This window comes from Schistocerca serialis, chromosome 6, assembly GCF_023864345.2.
Source record: "Schistocerca serialis cubense isolate TAMUIC-IGC-003099 chromosome 6, iqSchSeri2.2, whole genome shotgun sequence".
Lineage (NCBI taxonomy): Eukaryota > Metazoa > Arthropoda > Insecta > Orthoptera > Acrididae > Schistocerca > Schistocerca serialis.
Genome location: NC_064643.1, coordinates 116708462 through 116731362, shown reverse-complemented (window position 1 = coordinate 116731362; position 22901 = coordinate 116708462). Strand labels below are relative to the sequence as shown.

Genomic DNA, 22901 nt, shown 5'->3' with positions numbered 1-22901 from the left:
TTAGTTGTTTGCATGTTCCATGGATCATAATTATTGTGAGCTTTGCCATGATGAGGGACGAGTCAGTTTTCCAGTGAAAAATATGCCAACATGCTGACCATTTACGTGAGTGTCTTAAACTACCTATTTTTTTAAGGTGAATAATTTATACACAACTATGTTCAATCACTCTTTCTCAAACCATACATACACACAGCATTGTTGGTTCCTGGTTCCATATGCGTAGTGGTTTCAGGCCAATCTGCGCACATGGTACAAATAACTTTCATTAGACCCTTCAGGCCCTCTTGATATGTCTGATGTGTTTCCATCCCTGATTCAAAATTTAATCCTACTTTGCATTACGAAATTTAGAACTACTTGGCCAGTGCTGAAATGTCATCAGCTGATCTGAATAGGAACATTCGAACGCTTGCAAATGATCAGTGGGACCATCTATCAAATATCCTGAAAAATATTGCAGAAGGAAACATATCAAAGATCACAGAGTTTCAAATCGAAATCTGGGAAGACCTGTGGGTACACGCCTACAAAATGGTGTCGCTCAAGAACTAAGTGAGACTGCAAAATCCACTCAGGCTTTTTTCGAGAAACCCATCATGTCTCTCGTTGAACTGTGTTGTTTATCAAGCAGGCACTTTTTTTTCATATGCGAGGCATCATAAACGACCCAATCTTTTGGTACTCGGGAGATGACTCCAGTAAACTTTATAAACATTCATTGCAAAGTATCATGTAACCGTCTAGTACACTATAGTTGAATTTGATATGTGGGATTTTGTTCCCCTTAAGAGCGGTGTGTTGAGACTTCCTTGGATAAAGAACTCAGCACGTCACTATTCACAGAACAAATCGAAACATGTAAAGATAATTTCCGGAGTACCCCAAGGAGCCCGCCTGGTTAGCCGCGCGGTCTACGCGCTGCTTCCCGAGCGGGAAGGCGAGACGGTCCCTAGCACGAATCCGCTCAGCAGATTAGTGTCGAGGTCCGGTGTGCCGGCCAGCCTGTGGATGGTTTTTAGGCGGTTTTCCATCTGCTTCGGCGAATGCGGGCTGTTTCCCCTTATTCCACACCTCATTTACACAACGTCGGCTATTGCTGCACAAACACTGTCTTCATGTATGCGTACACCATAATTACTCTATCACTCAAACATTTGGGGTTGCACTCCTCTGGTATGGGACGTTCCCGGAGGGGGGAGTCCACTCGGGACCGAACCACGCAATAACCCTGGGTTCGGTGTGGCGCGGCGGTGGGGTAGGTGGACTGCTGTGGCCCTGTGGCCTGTTGTGGGGTCGTGAACCACTGCGGGCCACGGCGGGACGAAGGCTCTACATCGATACTGTTTACGTTGTATGTAAATGTGAACCGTGGATTTATTTTAAAAGAATATTTTATGTTTATATTCCTAATAATTCATTTTATATACTAGCGATTCATCAAGAACATTAACACATTTAATCACATTATGTAAGAATGGAAGTAGTTGCCAGGGAGTAACTGATGAAATCATAAGCAAATTCCTTTTTAACAAATGGTAATTTATTCACTTTAATGGTGCCTAAAGCCTTCTTTTAAAAGAAACAGATTTATAATCAGAAAGCACCCTCTAAATATCAAGTTAAAATTTATTCAGAGGCAGAAAGAAACAAATTTTTGACAGTATGAGCTTTCGGCTGAGAACCTTGCCGCTCCCTTTTATTACGGCCGCAGTTACGACCGCTCACAACAACCTCTGAAAGACTGCACTGGTGCAAATCTGTAACACACCAGATTACTTTAAACTAAAAGTTTTTAACAATTCACACAAGCACACAAATTATGCACCCTGTAGGAGGGATGGAAATGGTACAAAAAACTAAAATTAAAATATTAACTTTGCCACCGAAGGTGCAACTTGATTTTAACTTCTAAGGAAAGTCTTACTGTGAAAGGATGGCAACTTTATATACTAAAATGACCATTTAAATAAAAGCCCATGAAATGCAATGTTATATAAAATTATGGAAGGTTGGCCAAACAAGCTAACACGCTCTACAGTACACATATACCGCCTCTCAAGATGATAGGCAAGATCAAAACATATTTCAGGAATTAGGCCGTTACACTCCAAGCAATAAATTCGTTAACACACCAAATCCGACAAACATGACAGAGGCAGCTACTAACGTACGGAAGATTGATGGGGAGATTACCGAACAACCCGAACCGCAGGTTGCTCTAACCCGTCCCTACTCCACAAGGAAAAACGGACCGCCCAATTCATAAACAACCACCTTCCTGCGGGTGGGAAAACGGAGAAGAATGGTGGGACGACCCCAAAACAAAACGGCTGGTGACCTCACCAAGAAAACATGTAGAATTTGACAAGTAAATGAAATAACATATCACCAATAACTTAACTTCTAATAACTGCGATTTCTGGAGAAGACCTGGCGCAGCATCCCCGAATCGCTCTCCTGAACCGTCCGCTGCCAGCCGCTTCAACGGACGCAGGAAGGCACGCCGATCTCCCGTCTCACGGCGTCGCAGCTCGCACCGGCCAGATCGATGTCGTGGGTTGACTCCTATTGCTTTCGTGTCGACCGCGAAGTCACTACCCCTCGCTATACGGCGCGGCCCACTGGACTCACGTGGCGACCTCACATGCGCCGACGCTCAAGTGGACAAGTCATCTTGTGTCTGAGTGCGCGACCGACCAACCGATCGATCCAACCGCCGATGACCATTGCCAGAGCAAACACGCGCAGACTGGAGGCCTAACGCGCAGTCTCAGATGCAGGAACCAAGCCCCGACCGGGCGACCACTCGCTCTCTTACTGGCGGAGTGGAAAGACTCTCATTTTGCCGGCTTTAAAGGTTGATTCGAACGACCCACGTACTAGCACTCCGAACGACATACAGACAGTAACTGCCTAACAGATGCGGACGAGAGACAGATTAGCGAGCTGGGGACGAGAGACTGACGCAGACTGATAGACTGATCGACTGACCCAGACTGACCCCGGACTGACCGACCGACGAGCTCATAGCGCCCCTTAAATGCACGTGAAGAGGCAACATTTCCCCTTTCCCACCAGAGGGAGACTCCAAAGCTGCGATTGCCACAGCGGCGCCACCACCAGAAACGGAGGGCGACTGCTTCACACTACGCGCTGCGGCGCGCCCTTCAAAACAGCAATTTTTACCACGGCTCAAAATGATTTAGAAGAAAGCGTCGGATGCTCTGTAAAACTGTTCGCAGATGATGCAATTGACGATAAAAAAGGAGCAACGCTAGAAGACAGTTTCGATTTGCAGAATGACTTGCAGTGATTGATGAATGATGGAGGCTCTGGCAGTTGAGGCTGCACACAAATAAATGTAACATACTGCATATACAAAGGAAAGGAAAACAACTACTATAGAATTACGCTATTCATGACAGGCTGGAAACAGTATCTACCGCAATATATCTAGGAGTAACTATCCAGAGCTACCTGAAGTGGAATGACCACATAAAAGAAATAGTAGGAAAAGCAGATGCCAGACTGACATTCATAAGAAAATTCTTAAGGAAATGTAACTCATCCACGAAGGTAGTGGCTTGTAAGGGATTTGTTCGACCGATTCTTGAGCATTGTTCATCAATATGGGATCCTTACCAGGTAGGACCGAAAGAAGAGATAGAAAGGATCCAACGAAGAGCGGAGCATTTGTACGGGATCCATTAATCGATGCGAGAGCATTATCGAGATGCTTAACAAACTCCAGTGAAAGACGTTACAAGACAGGCGTTGTCCAGCATGGAGAGGTTTTCTATTGAAATTTCGAAAGAGTACTTTCCGGGAAGAGTTGGACAACATATTACTTGCTCCCACATACATCTCCCGTAATGACCACGACCAGAAAATTCGAGAAATTAGAGCCAATACAGAGACTTATCTACAATCATTCGTCACTCGCGAGTGGAACAGGGTAGGGGCGGTCGGTTAGTGGCATCAGAAGTACCCTCCGCCACACACCATTAGATGGCTTGTGGAGTATGATGTAGATGTAGATGTAGAGTACATTACACGGGACGAACCAGAATCCCACCGTCAAAATTCTGGAGGTTGTCCGCGGATACTGTCTGCGTAAAGGTCTCCGTTGGCTCACTGCGGAGTGCTCGTAATCACGTAATGACTTGTTTGGTTTGTTAGTCCAGTTACCTTTAGTTCTGCGCGTATACATTCACTGCAGTAAAAAAACTGCCACGTGCACTCACAGAGACGTACAACACAAAACACAGAGTAATCCAACAACCCTCAGTCGGATGCAAAATTCCTGTGTGTGGCATCGCTACAGGAACTTTTCAGCAGAGCACCGTGCCGCTATTCTGTTGCATTCAGTAGTCCCATACAAGAGGCATAGCACATATTGGTCAGCTCTTCATCAGTTAACCTTCCTGTGAATCTCTGTTAACACACAGCTAGTACTTTCAGAAAAACGAATCTGTGACAATAGGGAGTAGTACTGAAAGTGAGCTGAAGAGCGAAGACTAAAGTGGAAAATAGCGCGGTCAGTAGAAAGTACCGTGAGAAAATGAGACAAGTTTATTTCCAGATAAAACATACAGGCCATACTGCCGATAGCCGCATGGTTGTGCAGATATTTTCACTGCAGTAGAGATACAAACATCAAACAAGATTCGATTGGCCTATTCTATAACGTGCCAAATCCACGGGTCCTTTACAGCAAAATACTCACTAAATGTCCCTGAACAGCCTCCGACAGTTCGGTGGATTTCGGATTCACGTTGTTTATTGTGTTGATGGTCAACTGCCAACCCCTTGCACCAAGAGGCATTCTTCTACAGGGCATCTTACGAATTCATTTATCTGTAACTATTTGGCATTCAACTGTTTAACATACTCTACAACAGCGAATAGCTGCATGAGTCTTCCGAAGTATTCCAGTGAGTTATTTATCTATACTGCGACCAGTAACGAACATTTTGCAACAAAATGCGTTTGTCGACCTAATTTCAAAATTGGAATTGTCTGCAAGGGATAATCTTCATTCGTTCTTTTCGGAAAGCTTCTTCTTGAAGCTGTAAATCAAAAAATGAAGTAAATAGAAAGTATAAAAAACAAATAAAATGCGATTAGGTTTGTTCAGCTCATATAATGGCCCAGCGTTCTTTCTCAACCACCCCAAACACTTCTTCAACCATAAGAAATAGAACTGAAAATTGAATAAATTACTGTATTGTCACTAACATTAAATTTGGTTAGCCGTCGATATTTAACAGGTTTACTGACTGCAAACACAATGGATGAAAACAGCTTTAAAGAAGCCGAGATGAAAATGTGCCAGTATCATGAATGTCTTTTACAGGCTGGCTTAGGCACCTGTAAAATCTGTAAAGCAATCCTGAAGTTGACGACAGGAGCCACATCAAAATTTTTTAAGTGCTTACCAGTACCATTTGCTGCCATGGGTAAAGCTGAAACTGAAAGACTGACCAAAGATGGAATCTGGAGCCAGTGAAGGTCAGTCGATGGGTTGCCCCAGTTGTGGCTGTACCAAAGCCAAATGGATCAATAAGAATCTGCGGAAGTTTAAAACTGACTGTGTATCGATAACTGCAAATAGATCGCTGTCCGATTCAAAGGCCTGAACAGCTTTCTCAAAAAATCAGAAATGGCAAATGTTTTACAAAAATAGATTTATCAAATACAGATCTCCAGCTAGAACTGGAGGAAGAATCCAAGAAGATAACAGTTGTCAAAACTCGACTTGCACTGTTCCAGTACGAAAGACTGCCATTCTGCGTAGCAAGTGCTCCTGCAAAATACGAGCGATTTGTGGAAGAAATAAAAAATACCACAGCTACATAACCCAAATACAGGGAAAGTACAAACACGATGATTACATGAATAATTTCGACGTGTTTGCATACACTGCAAGAAAATAGCCTCAGGTACAATGCAAAGAAACATGAATTCTTCAGAAACATAGTAGACTACATAGGCTACATCACTGATGCAGATGGAATACGACCGCCGGCCGCTGTGGCCGAGCGGTTCTAGGCGCTTCAGTCCGGAACCGCGCTGCTGCTTCGGTTGCAGTTTCGAATCCTGACTCGGGCTTGGATGTGTGTGATATGTTAATTGGGTTTAAGTAGTTCTAAGTCTAGGGGACTGATGGCCTCAGATGTTAGATGTCAGTCCCATAGTGCTTAGAGCCAGCCATTTGAAACATTTTGAATACAACCATCCTAAGGCTGTGAGGAACCAATAAAAAAGTTGCCTCATCCAAAGAATATCGAGGAAGCAGAATATTTTATTGGGAAAGTAAATTACTGCAACAAATTCATCAAATGATTAGCTGAAATCACTGGGCTACTGAATCAACCTCGAAAGAAAGATGCAAGGTTTAAATGGACCAAGCAAGCACAAGCAGCAATTTTGAAGCTCAAGAAGGAAACTATCAAAGAAACTAAATTGGTGCACTTTGACCTGACTCAGACCGTGGTGTTAGCCACTGATGCGTCTTTGTATAAAATCAGAACATTAGTGTCTAACAAATATTCAGCTCGAGCATAAAAATTCATCTTGTTTGCTTCCAAGACTTTAAATGAACATCGGGTCACATACAGCCAAATTGGAAATAAAGGACTGTCCATAACTTACGAGGTCAATAGTCATGTTGGGTAAAAACTATAACGAAAAATTGTTTTTGTTTTGTAATCAAATGCCAAACTGATACAATTAAATTACAATTATTGATTTAGTTTCAGTAGAGGGAAACGAATCCTAAAGAAACTACATCGCATCATTGATAAATCATAACTTTCCACAAACAATGTACCTCTCATAGTTAAGATTCTTTTATACCACATATTTCCTCTTCGATAATAAGTTTTATAGTAATACCAAACACTAACTAAAAATCATTCAAGGCAGTTTGCAAAAAGACAGGTTGTAATTTTGTGCATAGTAAATATGTCATATTTCAAGTGACGAAACTCGATGAACGCTGTTATACGGCATGCCCGCTCGCCTTCGATAAACTATGAATTGTTTGACTAAGAGCTGTCGCCAGCGCAGCACTCAAACACACTGCTGATCATAGGTTTCCTACAATTATATAGCGAATGTTGCTACTCGCTGTAGGAAGAATCAGTGAACATGAATTAATGCTTTAATTTTAGTTACTGTTTGATGTTATATCACGCAGTGAATTTTGCAAAATTGGTACAGGCAATTTAAACGAATTCCGCAGGGTTCTATCTTGAATTAGGAGAGTAGAAGCTATGCCATTAAAGGCTGTTGCGATGTAACGAAGTTTCAGCGAATGTAATTTATGAATATTTGCTGTTAGTATGACTATTTTACCACAGCCTGCTTGAGCAGTAAAGCAAAACACGTTTTAGGCACAGGCATGGTACTACACTTTATTCATGGTAGTGAACTTTATTAATGAAGTTCAGTACCATGACATTGATAAAATGTGTTTTGCTTTACTGTCCATGTAGGTTGTGGTAGAACATTCACACAAACTGCAAATATTAGTAAATTAAATTCGCTGAATCTCCGTTGCATTGCAACAGCCTTTAGTGGCGTAGATCCAACTCTTCTAGTTCAAGGTAGAACCCAGCCAAATTCATGTAAACTCCTACTCCAATTTTGGAAAATTCAGTGCCTGAAATAACACACACAGTAGCTAAGATCACGACATTAATTCATGTTCACTGATTCATCTTGATGAAGTTTCCATGTGTCCTCTTCAAATGAAACATGAATAACATGGTCAATTATAGTGCGCTGTTCACATTAGGTTTTTCATAAAGTTCATCAAATTGTAACGCTTCATGGATTGGATCTAAAATATCTGCTTCAGGAAATCTGGTACTAACGTTGGAACAGGTAATCCAGGCAGTCGACTTGTCAAATTATGCCCATTCAAAATATCAGATTCTAATAGTGCTCAGTTGTAAGAAATTTCTTCATTGCATTCACTTGAAATATCTTCGAAAAGAAATATTCTAAGTTCAAGCCACAATGCTAAACTGCCTGCTGGTAAGTTCAGTGCACAGGTTATGCATGCCACCCAGTGTTGCCGTCAGGAAATAACAATTGATATGGTAATGGTTCCAGTGAGGAATCTAAAATAGAGATATTTTTCACTGTATGAGTGGTTTTAAAAAAACACACCTACTCTTTTTCGAATGATAGCTCACCATCAACTGTGGTAAAAGCAGTAGCCACATCAGTTTCAATTGGAATGCTGGAGGTCTAAATTTTTGTCAACCATAATAACCGAACAAATTTCTCTATTTTCATTTTCTGTTCTTACACAATAGCCTTTTATTGCAGTGAAATAAAACACCAAAGGGTTAGCATGTTCTAATTTAACAGCAGTTTCACGCATTACATTATCAGGGTGATTTCATTGTTCGTTCAGTCTCTAGAGAACAGTAGTGTCGATGTCATAGAAAGATAATTGCGCATGACATGGTGAACGACCATACATATAAGTGATTGGACCTGATCTACGATAAAAAGTGTTGTATACCTTAAAGTAACAGAGTCCACGTAAAATTGAGCCTGAAGATTTGGCCTCAGAACTGACCATGACAAATGGTTCATTGTAGCTACTAATATTACTGAAATAATTCTTCGATTTCTCTTGAATTCTTGGAAAATTTGAAGTGCCTTGAAAAATGAATTTTATATTAATGCCGACAAATTAACTTTTCCCTTATGACAACACAATGTGAATGCCATTGTATCACGTACAGTAACCTCGGTTGCTAAATGTTTTGCATTACAAAATCTGCACTGCCAATTCATCAAACTGCTATTGTAACTCTCAAAAATATGTGAAATTACCTTCAGTCTTTATTAAATGTATTTTCACGAAACGTTGTTAATTTCGTGTGTCATTTTCCCATAGCACCTGATCGGTACGAAGGGCAAGAGTTTTTAGCACTTCAGTTTTCGATGTTCATGTACTGGAGATTTTAAGGCGTGATAGAGAAGGTATAATCAGAGTTACGAATATGAAAGCATCTACTTTCTTCTACCTCTCTTAATGGCTATGTGCGTACGTGATATGCTTTTCTTTGTGCACATCTATGGCAAAGTACCTTTCAAATTACGTAAATTTCATAGGCCCCTTCTATAAAAAATCGGAACTTCAATTTTCGTGTTCACGTATTAATATAATGACGGTATCTCAGTTTCGCATTAACGTATTAATAATATGACTACAATCTATTAGCCATCATATTCGCAAATGAAACTGCAATCGCTTACAGCATCACAGAAATCATCTACCCATTCTGAATATGTCTGCCCATGTTTCTTTTTTGTGCTGAGGAACTTGCATGGGGCCCTCACCACAAACCTTTTTGCTTTTAAATGGGGCGATAGTTTATAACTAGCTAGGAATATTTTTTGTTACTGCTGTCCTTTTGCTCAAATGTTCAAATGTGTGTGGTTTCGTAAGGGACCAACGCAATCCGTGACATGGCGCCTCTAACCGCTCGGCCACTTCGTGCGGCGTCCTTTTGCCCAAAGAGCTTCGTCAGCATGCCAATCGTGTCAGTGCCGATCCATGACAGAAAACACACACGTTTCTGGTCGTCATCTGTTAGCAAGGTTGCCTCGAAATGTTGATCTAGGCGTATAGGTATCCGTACCATCGTTTCTTTGTTCTTTGGAACATGTCAAACGTTGGTTTTTTGATCCAGTGACGCAACACTGTGTTTTGCCGTCAGTTTAATAAATTGCTTTACTCTTCTGATGCATCCTGATGCTGTTCTATGAACTGACGCTGTTGGAGCGTCAACACCTCGATATAAGCTCCGTGAGTTCTGCCGATACCAATACGGTTCGTTAAAGTCTTGAACGTGGCTGGAGGCAGCAGCTGTAGAATACAGTGCTCTCGAGGAAAGATGAAAAACAGCCAAATCAGTTAGAACAGTAAAGAAGATACATAAATACGTATAAAAAACACTAACTTTGATATACGTTCTGGGAAATTTTCCTACGAAGTTATGGTGACGACTCCGCTGTATGTATCTAATTGAATCCGCTCTTTCCCCCTTTTTCCATCCTTCCACTTACCCCCCGCCCCCTTTATCACTTATAAATGACATACTTTAAGTACACTCCTGGAAATGGAAAAAAGAACACATTGACACCGGTGTGTCAGACCCACCATACTTGTTCCGGACACTGCGAGAGGGCTGTACAAGCAATGATCACACGCACGGCACAGCGGACACACCAGGAACCGCGGTGTTGGCCGTCGAATGGCGCTAGCTGCGCAGCATTTGTGCACCGCCGCCGTCAGTGTCAGCCAGTTTGCCGTGGCATACGGAGCTCCATCGCAGTCTTTAACACTGGTAGCATGCCGCGACAGCGTGGACGTGAACCGTATGTGCAGTTGACGGACTTTGAGCGAGGGCGTATAGTGGGCATGCGGGAGGCCGGGTGGACGTACCGCCGAATTGCTCAACACGTGGGGCGTGATGTCTCCACAGTACATCGATGTTGTCGCCAGTGCTCGGCGGAAGGTGCACGTGCCCGTCGACCTGGGACCGGACCGCAGCGACGCACGGATGCACGCCAAGACCGTAGGATCCTACGCAGTGCCGTAGGGGACCGCACCGCCACTTCCCAGCAAATTAGGGACACTGTTGCTCCTGGGGTATCGGCGAGGACCATTCGCAACCGTCTCCATGAAGCTGGGCTACGGTCCCGCACACCGTTAGGCCGTCTTCCGCTCACGCCCCAACATCGTGCAGCCCGCCTCCAGTGGTGTCGCGACAGGCGTGAATGGAGGGACGAATGGAGACGTGTCGTCTTCAGCGATGAGAGTCGCTTCTGCCTTGGTGCCAATGATGGTCGTATGCGTGTTTGGCGCCGTGCAGGTGAGCGCCACAATCAGGACTGCATACGACCGAGGCACACAGGGCCAACACCCGGCATCATGGTGTGGGGAGCGATCTCCTACACTGGCCGTACACCACTGGTGATCGTCGAGGGGACACTGAATAGTGCACGGTACATCCAAACCGTCATCGAACCCATCGTTCTACCATTCCTAGACCGGCAAGGGAACTTGCTGTTCCAACAGGACAATGCACGTCCGCATGTATCCCGTGCCACCCAACGTGCTCTAGAAGGTGTAAGTCAACTACCCTGGCCAGCAAGATCTCCGGATCTGTCCCCCATTGAGCATGTTTGGGACTGGATGAAGCGTCGTCTCACGCGGTCTGCACGTCCAGCACGAACGCTGGTCCAACTGAGGCGCCAGGTGGAAATGGCATGGCAAGCCGTTCCACAGGACTACATCCAGCATCTCTACGATCGTCTCCATGGGAGAATAGCAGCCTGCATTGCTGCGAAAGGTGGATATACACTGTACTAGTGCCGACATTGTGCATGCTCTGTTGCCTGTGTCTATGTGCCTGTGGTTCTGTCAGTGTGATCATGTGATGTATCTGACCCCAGGAATGTGTCAATAAAGTTTCCCCTTCCTGGGACAATGAATTCACGGTGTTCTTATTTCAATTTCCAGGAGTGTATTTTATATTTGACTTGTGTTCTTAGTTCCTAAAAAATTTTTTGGGCGATGACCAAGTAAAACGCTGTACGGTTGTCTTTTCATACTATCATATTGGCACTAAGTTCCTCCTTTTTTATGCCAGTGTTTTAATACTGTAGTCGTTTCCTAGTCAGTTCATTGCTATTCTTTCCGTTACTGTTACGCACTAATCCTGCACATGCATGTACTGCTCTCTCGTGTTCTAAATTTTCCTCAACTCAGTTCAAGAGACATCGGTGTGGCGTCAGTTCACTAGATGTAGTTGTGAAACACTTTCTAATGGCAGTCAGCACGGTATGTTGTGATACCATTATTACGGATCTGAATTTTATCTTCGTTTGTACCTTATGGCAACATTTTTATCGTAACTCCAAAACATTATATACAGTGAGTGTAAATATTCTTTGTAAGTCAGTGATTTTTTTGTCACTTCTAGTTTATACCTATATTTTTAACACGTATAGATTGTTAACCGATTTAAGTGTCAGTTATTGATACTTCTGAACATGACGTTTTTATAGACGTCGAAACCTAGGTCTAGGGATTCCAATAAATATTTTTTCTATTGTAACTCCTTTGGCTGTTTCTTACTTTTCTTCTCGAAAATTTGGCTCACCTTTATGATTCTTTGAGTTGTAGTCACCAGGTTGTGTGGTACTTGGTTACCGGCCACGTAATTATAATTCTTGAAATTGCCGGCGTATTAATACAGACGTTTGTTAACACAAAAAGACACAGCAGAATTTCTGTACAGTAACAGTGGAACATACGCGAATGTACCAAATTAACAACAACTCAACACAAAACTAAAACTCATGGCACATCTACATATGCCTAGAAATTTTACTAAAATGTGGGAAAGTTCAAAAATAGTAAACATCATATAATACAATTAAAAAAAAAACAAGAAAAACTTGCTCAAGTCATATGTAACTTTTTCTTTATTTTGCATGTTTCACTAGACTAACACGGCATCTTCAGAACTGTGTAAATAGAATGTGTTACACCATCATTCAAAAAGACAAAATTAACAGATTCTACTCACAACATGGCAGCTAACATTACGTGGTATTTACAACCCGTTATGAATCTTAGAAACTTGTTCATGGCCCTTAAAAGTGGCAACTCTTTACCGTCTTTATGACGTTAGCAGAACCAACATGAATGGTCTTCCTGTTTGCCATGTGGCTTAAATACGAAAGTTCCACAAAATTTCAAATTGCTACCTTGATGGATATGAGCAAGTAGGTATTCATACCAAATATGTGCTTTATATATATATATATATATATATATATATATATATATATATATATATATATATATATGTGTGTGTGTGTGTGTGTGTGTGTGTGTGAGTGTGCTGTAAACACACTACACTCTGTATAGTTTGATGTAATAGTTGTAGATGTAAGAGCACTCATGCCATTACATATGAATGGTATGTTTAATCTGCATTGAAATAGCTGATTTTTAATGTCATTATTAACCTATTATATACATGACACGTATATTAATGCCTGGAAAAGTAGCGATTATGATTTCAATTTGCAATTTTATTACGTATCTTCAAAATTATTTTAATGACCATGTATGTCTTTTAGATTTGTATGTGTGAACGCCCAGAACAGCAGTGGATATTTGCCATAGTTTAGTGATAGAAGTTTAGGGATATGAGTGTTTTTTATGTTAGATAGCTGCACATAAGACTTCATGAGGTAGTTTCAACGAAAGCGGATATTGTCAAGACCTTGAGTTACTCACCAAGAAATCATATGTCTTGCTGTTTAATCTTAGAATGCACCTGACCAGACAGTTTAGATTAACTGTGCACAACCAACTTACACCATTTTATGTACACCGGCAGTGCTATACACTGTCCGATATTTGCAACGAGTGGCCCTCGGCCGTGTAATGTAAGTTATCATATTGTAAGTTGACTTTGTTAATTTATCTTATCATATGGTGGTGTAACACATTGTATTTGCACTGTCCTGAAAATGCTCACATTGGTTAAGAGAAAATAAAGCATATATGACGGTAGTATCAGTTCCCGAAAGAACAGTTACCGTTGATGACCATGCAGCTTTGCTAGAAATGAAATGATAATTAAATGGACACCCTAGCTGCAAACAGACGTTGATATACTTCATTGGGGACATGTTGGAAATGTGTGCGCCGACCGGGATTCGCACCCGGGATCTCCTGCTTACATGGCAGATGCTCTATCCATCTGAGCCACCGGGGGCACAGAGGATAGTGGGCCTGCAGGGACTTATCTCTTGCACACCCCCCGTGAGACCCTCATTCCCAACACGTCCACACCACTACATTCGTAGTGCGCCTAATAGATGTTTGCCCATCATACTCATTACTCGTGGCAGATTAATCTACCAAGTCCCGTACGAGTTCGGGCATAGTGTGTGCGCTCGGACAAGAAGGTCAATGGCTGGGAAGCCATATTTTAACTATATATGACGGTAGTGTCTGTTCCCGAAAGAACAGTTACTGTTGATGACCATGCAGCTTTGCTAGAAATGAAATGCGTCAACCATATAAGCAGGAGTTCCCGGCTTCGAGTCCCGGTCGGGGTACACATTTTCAACATGTCCGCAATGAAGTACAGGGTGATTCAAAAAGAATACCACAACTTTAAAAATGTGTATTTAATGAAAGAAACATAATATAACCTTCTGTTATACATCATTACAAAGAGTATTTAAAAAGGTTTTTTTTCACTCAAAAACAAGTTCAGAGATGTTCAATATGGCCCCCTCCAGACACACGAGCAATATCAACCCGATACTACAACTCGTTCCACACTCTCTGTAGCATATCAGGCGTAACAGTTTGGATAGCTGCTGTTATTTCTCGTTTCAAATCATCAATAGTGGCTGGGAGAGGTGGCCGAAACACCATATACTTAACATACCCCCATAAGAAAAAATCGCAGGGGGTAAGATCAGGGCTCCTTGGAGGCCAGTGATGAAGTGCTCTGTCACGGGCTGCCTGGCGGCCGATCCATCGCCTCAGGTAGTTGACGTTCAGGTAGTTATGGACAGATAAGTGCCAATGTGGTGGCGCTCCATCCTGCTGAAATATGAATTGTTGTGCTTCTTGTTCGAGCTGAGAGAACAGCCAATTCTCTAACATCTCCAGATACTGTAGTCCAGTTACAGTAGCACCTTCAAAGAAAAAGGGACCAAAAAATTTATTGGCTGAAATGGCACAGAAAACGTTCACCTTAGGCGAGTCACGTTCATACTGAGTTGTTTCCCGCGGATTCTCAGTGCACGCTGAACAACTGTCGTCGATTCACTTCTGCCGTACTCAATAACACAAAAAGCTTTCTGTTGAGCGGTCGCCATCTTAGCATTAACTGACGCTGACGCCTAGTCAACAGCGCCTCAAGCGAACAAATGTACAACTAAATGAAACTTTATAGCTCCCTTAATTCGCCGACAGATAGTGTTTAGCTCTGCCTTTTGTCGTTGCAGAGTTTTAAATTCCTTAAGTTGTGGTATTCTTTTTGAATCACCCTGTATATCAACGTCAGTTTGCAGCTAGGGTGTCCACTGAATTATCATTTCATGTAACATAAAGAAAAGCTCACATGCAAATTGTGGTGGCTCTACAATTTTATTACGATAGTGATAGAAGCTGAAGAAATAAATTAGAATTTGTGCTATGGTCGGGACTTGAACCCAGGTCTCCTCGCTTACTAGGCAGGTGTGCTAGCCATTACACCAGCACAGCAGTGTGAATGAATAAAAAAATATAAAAAAATTCCATTTCTATCATTATTGTAGATAAAGTTGGGACTCAAATGTCTTGAGGAAAATGTAATTATATCTACAATTTTAATTTCTAATTGTTGCCGTTCCCCTGCAGGTAAAATATATTAACACAGGTTTCTCGCAGCTGTACCGCTACAACATAACACGACTTTGGTTAAGCGCAAAGCTGCTCTGTCATTTGACCGTCTCACACTTTCCGGATTCCTCGCAGCAGTGCCGCGCGGCGTGATTTTCTAGCGGGCAGTGTGGTGTGTGCCGCAGAGACGCTGCGCAAGCACCCGCCGCTGGCGATGCTGAACCGCGAGGTGGGGCAGGAGGCGGCCGAGGCGTCGGCGCAGCTGGGCTGCCGCCTGGAGCCGGGCACCGCCGTCGTGGTGCCCCTGGCGGCGCTGCACCGCGACCCCAGCCTCTTCCCGCAGCCGCACCTCTTCCTGCCCGAGCGGTTCACCCCCGAGGAGGCGCAGCGCAGGCACCCCTGCGCCTACCTGCCCTTCGGCGGAGGGCCGCGGACCTGCATCGGTAAGTCTGTCCGCCGCGCCCTCCCCCTTCCGAGGTGACTTTTTCCAAGAAAAGTTGGCCAGCTGGGGGTAGCACTCTCGCACTGAGGGTTCTGCAGTTCATCCATTCTGGAAATCGAGAATGCCGCGCGGGATTAGCCGAGCGGTCTTAGGCGCTGCAGTCATGGACTGTGCGGCTGGTCCCGGGGGAGGTGCGAGTCCTCCCTCGGGCATGGGTGTGTGTGTTTGTCCTTAGGACAATTTAGGTTAAGTAGTGTGTAAGCTTAGGGTTGGTTGGTTGGTTTGGGGAAGGAGACCAGACAGCGAGGTCATCGGTCTCATCGGATTAGGGAAGGACGGGGAAGGAAGTCGGCCGTGCCCTTTCAAAGAAACCATCCCGGCATTTGCCTGGAGCGATATAGGGAAATCATGGAAAACCTAAATCAGGATGGCCGGACGCGGGATTGAACCGTCGTCCTCCCGAATGCGAGTCCAGTGTCTAACCACTGCGCCACCCCGCTCGGTGTAAGCTTAGGGACTGATCACCTTAGCAGTTAAGTCCCATAAGATTTCACACACATTTGAACATTTTTTGGAATCGAGAATCTAGACCATGACACTGGCCATGTACTGGTCCCATGAATTCCAAGATTTTCAAGAATCTGTTAATTTCAATAATATAAATGTGACATAAAGTTACACAGGAGACAGGCGACCATTATTATAATGATCAGTAGCTCTCCATTCAGGCTGACTGGGCCGCAATGGTTATGATAGATTAATTCCGAAAGTCGCCATATGAGCAATAAAGTCGTTCCTTGGCTGATGTTTGTTGTTTACCATTGCAATCCAGTCACTCTGAATGCAGGGCTACTGACTGTTTTACTTTCAAGCTTGATGTCAGAAAACAAATGACAAAATAATTACCTTTTTCAGGATGATGTTGTTGTTGTGGTCTTCAGTTCTGAGACTGGTTTGATGCAGCTCTCCATGCTACCTTATCCTGTGCAAGCTTCTTCATCTCCCAGTACCTACTGCAACCTACATCCTTCTGAATCTGCTTAGTGTATTCATCTCTTGGTCTCCCTCTACGCTTTTTACCCTCCTAAATTGGTGATCCCTTGAAGCCTCAGAACATGTCCTACCAACCAATCCCTTCTTCCAGTCACGTTGTGCCACAAACTTCTCTTCACCCCAATGCGATTCAATACCTCCTTATTAGTTATGTGATCTACCCATCTAATCTTCAGCATTCTTCTGTAGCACCACATTTCGAAAGCTTCTATTCTCTTCTTGTCCAAACTATTTATCACCCATGTTTCACTTCCATACATGGCTACACTCCATACAAATACTTTCAGAAACGACTTCCTGACACTTAAATCTATACTCGATGTTAACAAATTTCTCTTCTTCACAAACGCTTTCCTTGCCATTACCAGTCTACATTTTATGGTCTCTACTTCGACCATCATCAGTTATTTTGCTCCCCAAATAGCAAAACTCCTTTACTACTTTAAGTGTCTCGTTTCCTAATCTAATTCCCTCAGCATCACCCGACTTAATTCGACTACATTCCATTACCCTCGTTTTGCTTTTGTTGATGTTCATCTTATATCCTCCTTTCAAGACACTATTCATTTTCAGGATATTTAATTACAAATTAACAGTTTACTTGTGCCGTGAAACCATGGTTCTTATCAAATTTCATATTCTAGTTAAACGGGAAGTAACCTATAGATTTTGATGAGTAACTTTGCGAGTGTCAAAATATGTGACCTAAGTGGGCACTTACTTTGATTGTGTTGACTATGAACATTCAATATTTTTTTGCACCACCAAGGCACCATAGACAATAGTATGTGACATAAATTTCAACTTGATATGTCTAGTAATTCCTGAGAAAAAAAGGGGGTCTTAACAGACGGAAGAACAGAGAGCCAGATAAGAAATAGAAAAAAAAGTTCTATTCGGATTTTTTCCTTTGCTTGTACAGTGAACCCTTACTTCTTGCCACGTTTTATAATTCTTGTCAGTCAGGACATTGCCTTTGTACACTGAAGCACCAAAGATACTGGTATTGGCGTGCGTATTCAAATGCAGAGATATATCAACTGGTAGAATACGGTGCTGCAGTTGGCAACTCCTATATAAGACAACAAGTGTCTGGCGCAGTTGTTAGATCGGCTACAACGGCAGGTTATCAAGATTTAAGTGAGTTTGAACGTGGTGTTATAGTCGGCACACGAGCGATGGGACACAGCATACGTGGGGCATTTCACGAGTGTACCGTCAATATCAGGAATCTGGTAAAACATCAAATCTCCGAATTCGTTGTGGCCGGAAAGATATCCTCCAAGAATGGGACCAACAACGACTGAAGAGAGCGTGACAGAAATTCAACTCTTCCGCAAATTGCTGCTGACTTCCATGCTGGGCCATCAGCAAGTGTCAGCATGACAACCACTCAATGAAACGTCATCAATATGTCCTTTCGGAGCCAAAGGCCTACTCATGTGCCCTTGATGACTGCACGACACGAAGTTTTACGCCTCGTCTTCACCCATCAACACCGACAATGGACTGTTAATGACTGGAAACATATTGCCCGGTCGACCGGATCTCGTTTCAAATTGTAACGAGCGGATGGACGTGTACGGGTATGGACACAACCTCGTGAATCCCTGGAACTTGCATGTTAGCAGTGGACTGTTCAAGCCGGTGGTGGCTCTGTGATGGTGTGGGACGTGTGCAGTTGGATTGTTATGCGACCCCTGATAAGTCTAGATATGATTCTGACAGGTGACATGTGCGTGAGCACCCTGTCTGATCACCTGCATCCATTCATGTCCATTGTACATTCCAATGGGCTTGGGCAATTCCAGCAGGACAATGCGACACTGCACACGTCCAGATTTGCTACAGAGTGGCTCCAGTATCACACTTCTGAGTTTAAACACCAGACTCCCCAGAAATGAACATTATTGACGATATTTGGGACGCCTTGCAACTTGCTGTTCAAAAGAGCTCTATCTCCACCGCATCGTACGGATTTATGGACAGCCTGCAGGGTTCATGGTGTCAGTTCTCTCTAGCACTACTTCAGACATTAATCAGGTCCATGCCATGTAGTCGTTGGGGCACTTCTGTGTGCTCACGGCGGCCTTCACGATATTAGACAGGTGTACCAGTTTCTTTGCCTCTTCAGTGTATATAGAAACGCACTACTAGCCATTAAAATTGCTACACCACGAAGATGATGTGCTACAGACGCGAAATTTAACCGATAGGAAGAAGATGCTGTGATATGCAGATTAGCTTTTCAGAGCATTCACACAAGGTTGGCGCCGGTGGCGACACCTACAACGTGCTGACAGGAGGAAAGTTTCCAACCGATTTCTCATACACAAACAGCAGTTGACCCTCGTTGCCTGATGAAACGTTGTTGTGATGCCTCGTGTAAGGAGAAGAAATGCGTACCATCGCGTTTCTGAGTTTGATAAAGGTTGGATTGTAGCCTATCGCGATTGCGGTTTATCGTATCGCGACATTGCTGCTCGCGTTGGTTGGAAACCAATGACTGTTAGCAGAATATGGTATCGGTAGGTTCAGAAGGGTAATACAGAACGCTGTGCTGGATTCCAAAGGCCTCGTGTCACTAGCAGTCGAGATGACAACCATCTTATCCGCATGGCTGTAAAGGAACGGGCAGCCACGTCTCGATCCCTGAGTCAAGAGATGGGTACGTTTGCAAGACAACAACCATCTCCACGAACAGTTCGACGACGTTTGCAGCAGCATGGACTATCAGCCCGAAGACCACGTCTGTGGTTATCCTTGACGCAGCATCACAGACAGGAGCGCCTGCGATGGTGTACTCAACGACGAACTTGGGTGCACGAATGGCTAAACGCCATTTTTTCGGATGAATCCAGGTTCTGTTTACGGCGACATGACGGTCGTATCCATGTTTGGCGACATCTCGGTGAACGCACATTGGAAGTGTGTATTCCTCATTGCCATACTGGCGCACCACCCAGCACGATGGTATGGGGTGCCATTGGTTACACGTCTTGGTCACCTCTTGTTCGCATTGACGGCACTGTGAACAGTGGACGCTACATTTTAGATGTGTTACGACCCGTGGCTCTACCCTTCATTCAATCCCTGTGAAACCCTACATTTCAGCAGGATAATGCACAGCCGCATGTTGCAAGTTCTTTACGGGCCTTTCTGGATACAGGAAATGTTCGACTGCTGCCCTGGCCAGCACTTTCTCCAGATCTCTTATCAATTCAAAACGTCTGGTCAACGGTAGCCGAGCAACTGGCTCGTCACAATACGCCAGTCACTACTCTCGATGAACTGTGGTATCGTGTTGAAGCAGCGTGGGCAGCTGTACCTGTACACGCCATCCAAGCTCTGTTTGACTCAATGCCCAGGCATATCAAGGCCGTTACTACAACCAGAGGTGGTTGTTCTGGGTACTGATTTCTCAGTATCTATGCACCCAAATTGCGTGAAAATGTAATCACATATCAGTTCCAGTATCATATATTTGTCCAATGGATACCCGTTTATCATCTGCATTTCTTCTTGGTGTAGCAATTTTAATGGTAAGTAGTGAAGAAATATTTCAATGAACCTGTTACCTGGTTGTCCTAACGAGATTGCAGACGTTGGATGACAGCGCTTCTTGTTGGCAGGTAAACGCCTGGGCCTGCTGCTGATGAAGGCGGCGGTGTCGCAGGTGGTGTTGCGCTGCCACCTGCAGCCCTGCCCCTGGACAGCGGCGCAGCCCGCCGCCGAGCCCTGGGCGCCCGTGCTGGTGCCCCAGGGCGGCATCTGGCTCCGCTTCTCGCCCCTCCAAGATGGCTGCTGCGACGACCACGACGCGGTTGCTGGCGCCACCTCGCGACCTGCGAGCAATCCGGACGAGGCTGCAGGCACCAGCTTAACATAGCCCTCTGATGGTGCTGATGGAGGTTTCTGGTCGGCGCTGTGGAGCCAGCCGACTCGCAGTTTTTCAGTGTGTGGACCCATTAGCCGCCTCACTGTTGTGTATTACACATTGGGTCCTCGACTGCCCGCTCTTCATAGCGAGTACTGACGGTATTCAGATCTTTCGAGATATGGCAGTAACAACACTGAATCTGCTTTGTTGATGAGCAGGATATCGCTTCCAAAGCAACCAGTTCCTTTCCAGCAAGATTTGCTTACCACCGTTGCGAACTCGCAGTCTTACGGGTATACACATCATTCCAGTCTCGACAGCCCCAGTGATTGGATGAAAGCACTGGGACGTTTCTACAAACTGACTATTAACCGTCTTAGATTTTCCATTTCTTACTTCATGTGCATATGGTAGCTTATGCTACCAGAGATTTTTGTTAAACTGGCCGTGAGTCTACTAATCTTATTTCAAACTATGCCGCCCTAAGCAATGTAACCTCATAGTCACTGATTTGGATTTTTACGCTTGTGCAAATGTTAGATTCATACATGTATGCTGTTGTCTTTTAATGGTAACGCTGCTTAAGATATGTTGTTAGAAATAACTGCTTTTTTCGAAAAATGTGGACTACAGACAAGAACTGAACACGGAATTATCGTATTCGCCACCTGATGTTTCTGAAACCTTTCTCGAACAGATATTTCTGTTAATCAAATTAATCCGTTGCAAGATCTCTTTACGCACATTCAGTGCTCTTCCGTGTTTCAGACAGTCTTGGCCTGAGTCAACAGGTTACTAAAGTCTGCTTATTAATTTTCCAGAACAGAAGATTTTGTGGATTACAGATATGTTGCAAAGAAGAAAAACATGATTCTCGCTCTGAGCCACCATTTATTTATCAATCGTAGGCTGTTTATAATTTGACAGAAAGCTAAACACCTATCTTCGACTGGGCTTAAAACGTTCTTACAGGAGTCTCACAACTACAGTATGAATTCTATTTGCCTAGAAAATACTATCCAGATGCGATACGCCAGTTTAAGTGTGAATAGCTCAAGAAGAACACAATGACGATAACAAATAATGAGTTGGATGATTACATCTGATATTAAGGATAAGTGTACTTCAACTGAGTTTCGTTTTAATGACACATGTTATCATTGATATGGTTTTACTGAAACCTGTATATCAAATGCATCATGTAAAGTAATATTTAAAATATGTTAATAAATATTTTCATCGCACAAGAGAACGATGGTAAGAATTCTTATTCTCATAACGTAGCTCTACCAGAAAATATTCTATCAGAAATATGTTTAGCCTATACAGGGTTGAGGTATCCTGCAACAGACTTCCTGTAACTATGTTCATAAAACTTTGTGCACAATATCAGTACTTTCACAATCGGCGAAATGATCTTCATACCGTACTTTGATCAATGTAAATTTTATCACTCACACTCGGAATTATCGTCGACTACGTTTGATGGATTTGTTATTAGGTTCATATCTTGTTATGTTCCACGTACCCATCAGTATGTTCATAACAGAGCCATCAATCAGCTTCAAAAGTGTGCTGTGCATTTTGTTTACAGACGCAACTGTTAACGGACATTTTTTAAGACTTTCACGTCTTGGCAGCCCTGTTACAGAAGTTTATTACATTTTCGTACTCCATTTTCAAATGATGGCTGCAGTATTTTTCTGAAACTATAAGAACTACTCCGGGTTAGTAAGGCTTTTCAAACGTGAAAAACTGGTCGAAAGTACCATGTACCTAGGGACAAACATTCTATTCATCTTTAGAAATGTTGCAAACCAGAAGATTGTTGTCAGTACCGTATTTAAAACTGTATGTGTTACATTATTACTCTACTAGACACTAATACCAATAATCAAAATCGTATTAAGGAGAAGATTATCAAAAACCATTTACAAGTTAAAGACATTTTGATATACAAGCTATTGGCAACTAATACATATTTCCATTTTCAAGACAAGGATAATTGTTAAACAAACGCAATTCATTTGCGAAGCTGACGTGTTCCACTGCAGAAGACTTTCTTCCAC

The 22901-nt window shown here is 43.2% G+C and overlaps 1 protein-coding gene across 1 annotated transcript in view; it reads left to right on the top strand.

Moving 5' to 3' along the window:
• Positions 1 to 22033, top strand: part of LOC126484677 (probable cytochrome P450 6d5) — a 176753-nt gene extending 154720 nt beyond the window's left edge. Inside the window, exons 7-8 of the mRNA XM_050108271.1 lie at positions 15643 to 15900; positions 20585 to 22033. Coding sequence (XP_049964228.1) covers positions 15643 to 15900; positions 20585 to 20841 — 515 coding nt within the window. The 3' untranslated portion in view covers positions 20842 to 22033. The remainder of the gene's footprint in view (positions 1 to 15642; positions 15901 to 20584) is intronic.
• The last annotated feature ends 868 nt before the right edge of the window (positions 22034 to 22901 follow it).